Source organism: Nannobrachium achirus, assembly GCF_963921795.1.
Source record: "Nannobrachium achirus genome assembly, chromosome: 14".
NCBI lineage: Eukaryota > Metazoa > Chordata > Actinopteri > Myctophiformes > Myctophidae > Nannobrachium > Nannobrachium achirus.
In genome coordinates this window covers 50,463,018-50,465,171 of record NC_137821.1, presented here as the reverse complement: position 1 = coordinate 50,465,171, position 2,154 = coordinate 50,463,018, and the positions used below count along the sequence as shown (strand labels likewise).

Genomic DNA, 2,154 nt, shown 5'->3' with positions numbered 1-2,154 from the left:
AAGGCAAATAAGAGCTGGTGATTATTCTTATTTATTTTTTGCACAGTGCTGTGTTTAACGGAAGTTACGTCATATTTTCCGGTGAAATTCTCACGGCAGAAGTTGAACAGTCTCTGCTTGATATTGTCACCAGGCTTTTCTCTTCGCAGATGTAAGCCTGGCTACGCGAGGCTAGTTGGCCCGTGAATCACTACCAGTAAGACTCCCTAATCGGGAGATAATCGATAATTAATTATGACGTTTTAGCGGGCTGCTCCGCGGCGCCGAGGCAGACGCGTGGGTACCGGCCCCGGCTGTCCCGGTCGCTCCTGGCCCGAGTTACGGCATTGTATGTGCGCTGCAGCCACTTTTGCATCCGTTCTGGAGCACCAGGAGTCAGTGGTCCCCGGGAATTCCCCGTGAGCAACCCTGTTGGGGTGGTCATTTGGTCATTTTCACACTTTTTGTCGGCGGAGCCAGGGGGTCCCTGGGGCTCAAGGAGTGTGTGTGCAGGCAAGGAGTGTGTGTGCAAATTTGGTATGGATCGGGGCAACGGTGGCGGAAATATGAGAATGGCAAAAGTGTGACGTGTGACGTAAATGGTGCATTTATATAGCGCTTTTATCCAAAGCGCTTTACAGAGATTGTGCATTACATTCACCCATTCACGCACACATTCATACACCGGTGGCGGAGGAAACCATGCAAGGCACCAACCTGCTCACCGGGAGCAATGTGGGGTTCAGAGTCTTGCCCAAGGACCCTTCGACATTAACTCAGGGGGAGCCCGGATTCGAATTGGGAACCCTACGGGAACCCTTCGTGCTCTAATAACGGTTTCTCTACCCCTGAGCTATGCCGCCCCACGTGTGACTGATAGACTGACAGACTGACTTACTGACTGACAGACAGCCGGTGAAGGTTTTGATAGTAACTGCGACCTGACGGTCGCAATTAATTTAAAGTAACTTGCCCAACACTGCAACCACAATGCAATTATAATACTAGAATAGGGAAGGCCTTGCTTACTGTAAATCGCTCTAGATTAATAGCGTATGCTAAATGCCTAAATTGTAAGTTAAACGCCTGCCTAGTAACAAGTGATGACAGTGAAGGGAGTTTTTTCATTGGTTGTTGTAGAGCAGAGACAACTGTTAAAGTGTGAAACGTTTCAACTCGTCAACACAACTTCAACTAAACTCTGAAACGTTTCAACTCGTCAACACAACTTCAACTAAACTCTGAAACATCTCAACTCTTCAACATGACTTCAACTAAACTCTGGCTCTGTGTTTCACTGTGCTTCACCTGTTTACATGGAGCAGGTAATCTTTATTCATTTCACATATTCAGTGGTGGAAAGTAAAAAAAAAAAAAAATTATTTTTTCACTTTACTTCAAATGTATTTCAAATGTATAGGGATATACAGCCAATTTATATTACATCTCAGAGGGACATTATTGTACTTTTTACTCAACCACAAACATCTGACAACAAAGTTACCGAGTACTTTTCAGATTTCAATGATTATCACATGATTATTCAATGAGTATTACAACCAATGTTATTTTGCTATTCCATAATGGCCGATCTACGAGCTGACTATGTGTTGCAATGGGACTTGTTTTGACTCACTATCACAAAATAAGTTTGAAAAAATTTTGGGACCTTCTGCATAATGAGCACATTATGTATATTTTGTTGCCAATAAGTTTTTACTTGAGTAAAGTGTTTAATGCACGACTTTCACTTTGAGTATATTTTTATATTATGGTACTATCGTTATTTTTACTTATGTGTGTGTATATATATATGTATATATATATATATATATATATATATATATATATATATATATATATATATATATATATATATATATAAATGCCTACTGCCCACATTCATTCTATGTTGACTTTACAGAGATAACAGAAATATGACCATTAATGGTATTGTACTTTTCTATTTCCAGATGGATATCCATACTACTGGAATTTTAAGTGCGTGTTCAACTCCAGTGAGCTGCAGGACATTCAGTACATAGAATCATATTATGTCCACAAGAAAGAGGTCACGAGTTTTGACAGCAAGGTGGGGCAGTATGTTGGCTACACTGAGTGGGGTGTGAGGTATGCAGAGCAATGCAATAAAGATGCTTCATACATGGCTGTAAA

General features: G+C 41.1%; 1 protein-coding gene across 1 annotated transcript in view; it reads left to right on the top strand.

Annotated features, from left to right (window-relative positions):
- Nucleotides 1-1,181: 1,181 nt before the first annotated feature.
- The window catches only part of LOC308297720 (H-2 class II histocompatibility antigen, E-S beta chain-like), a 5,611-nt gene continuing 4,638 nt past the window's right edge, over nucleotides 1,182-2,154 (top strand). Inside the window, exons 1-2 of the mRNA XM_080741275.1 lie at nucleotides 1,182-1,304; nucleotides 1,953-2,154. The exon at nucleotides 1,953-2,154 is cut by the window's right edge and continues 71 nt beyond it. Coding sequence (XP_080597401.1) covers nucleotides 1,244-1,304; nucleotides 1,953-2,154 — 263 coding nt within the window. The 5' untranslated portion in view covers nucleotides 1,182-1,243. The remainder of the gene's footprint in view (nucleotides 1,305-1,952) is intronic.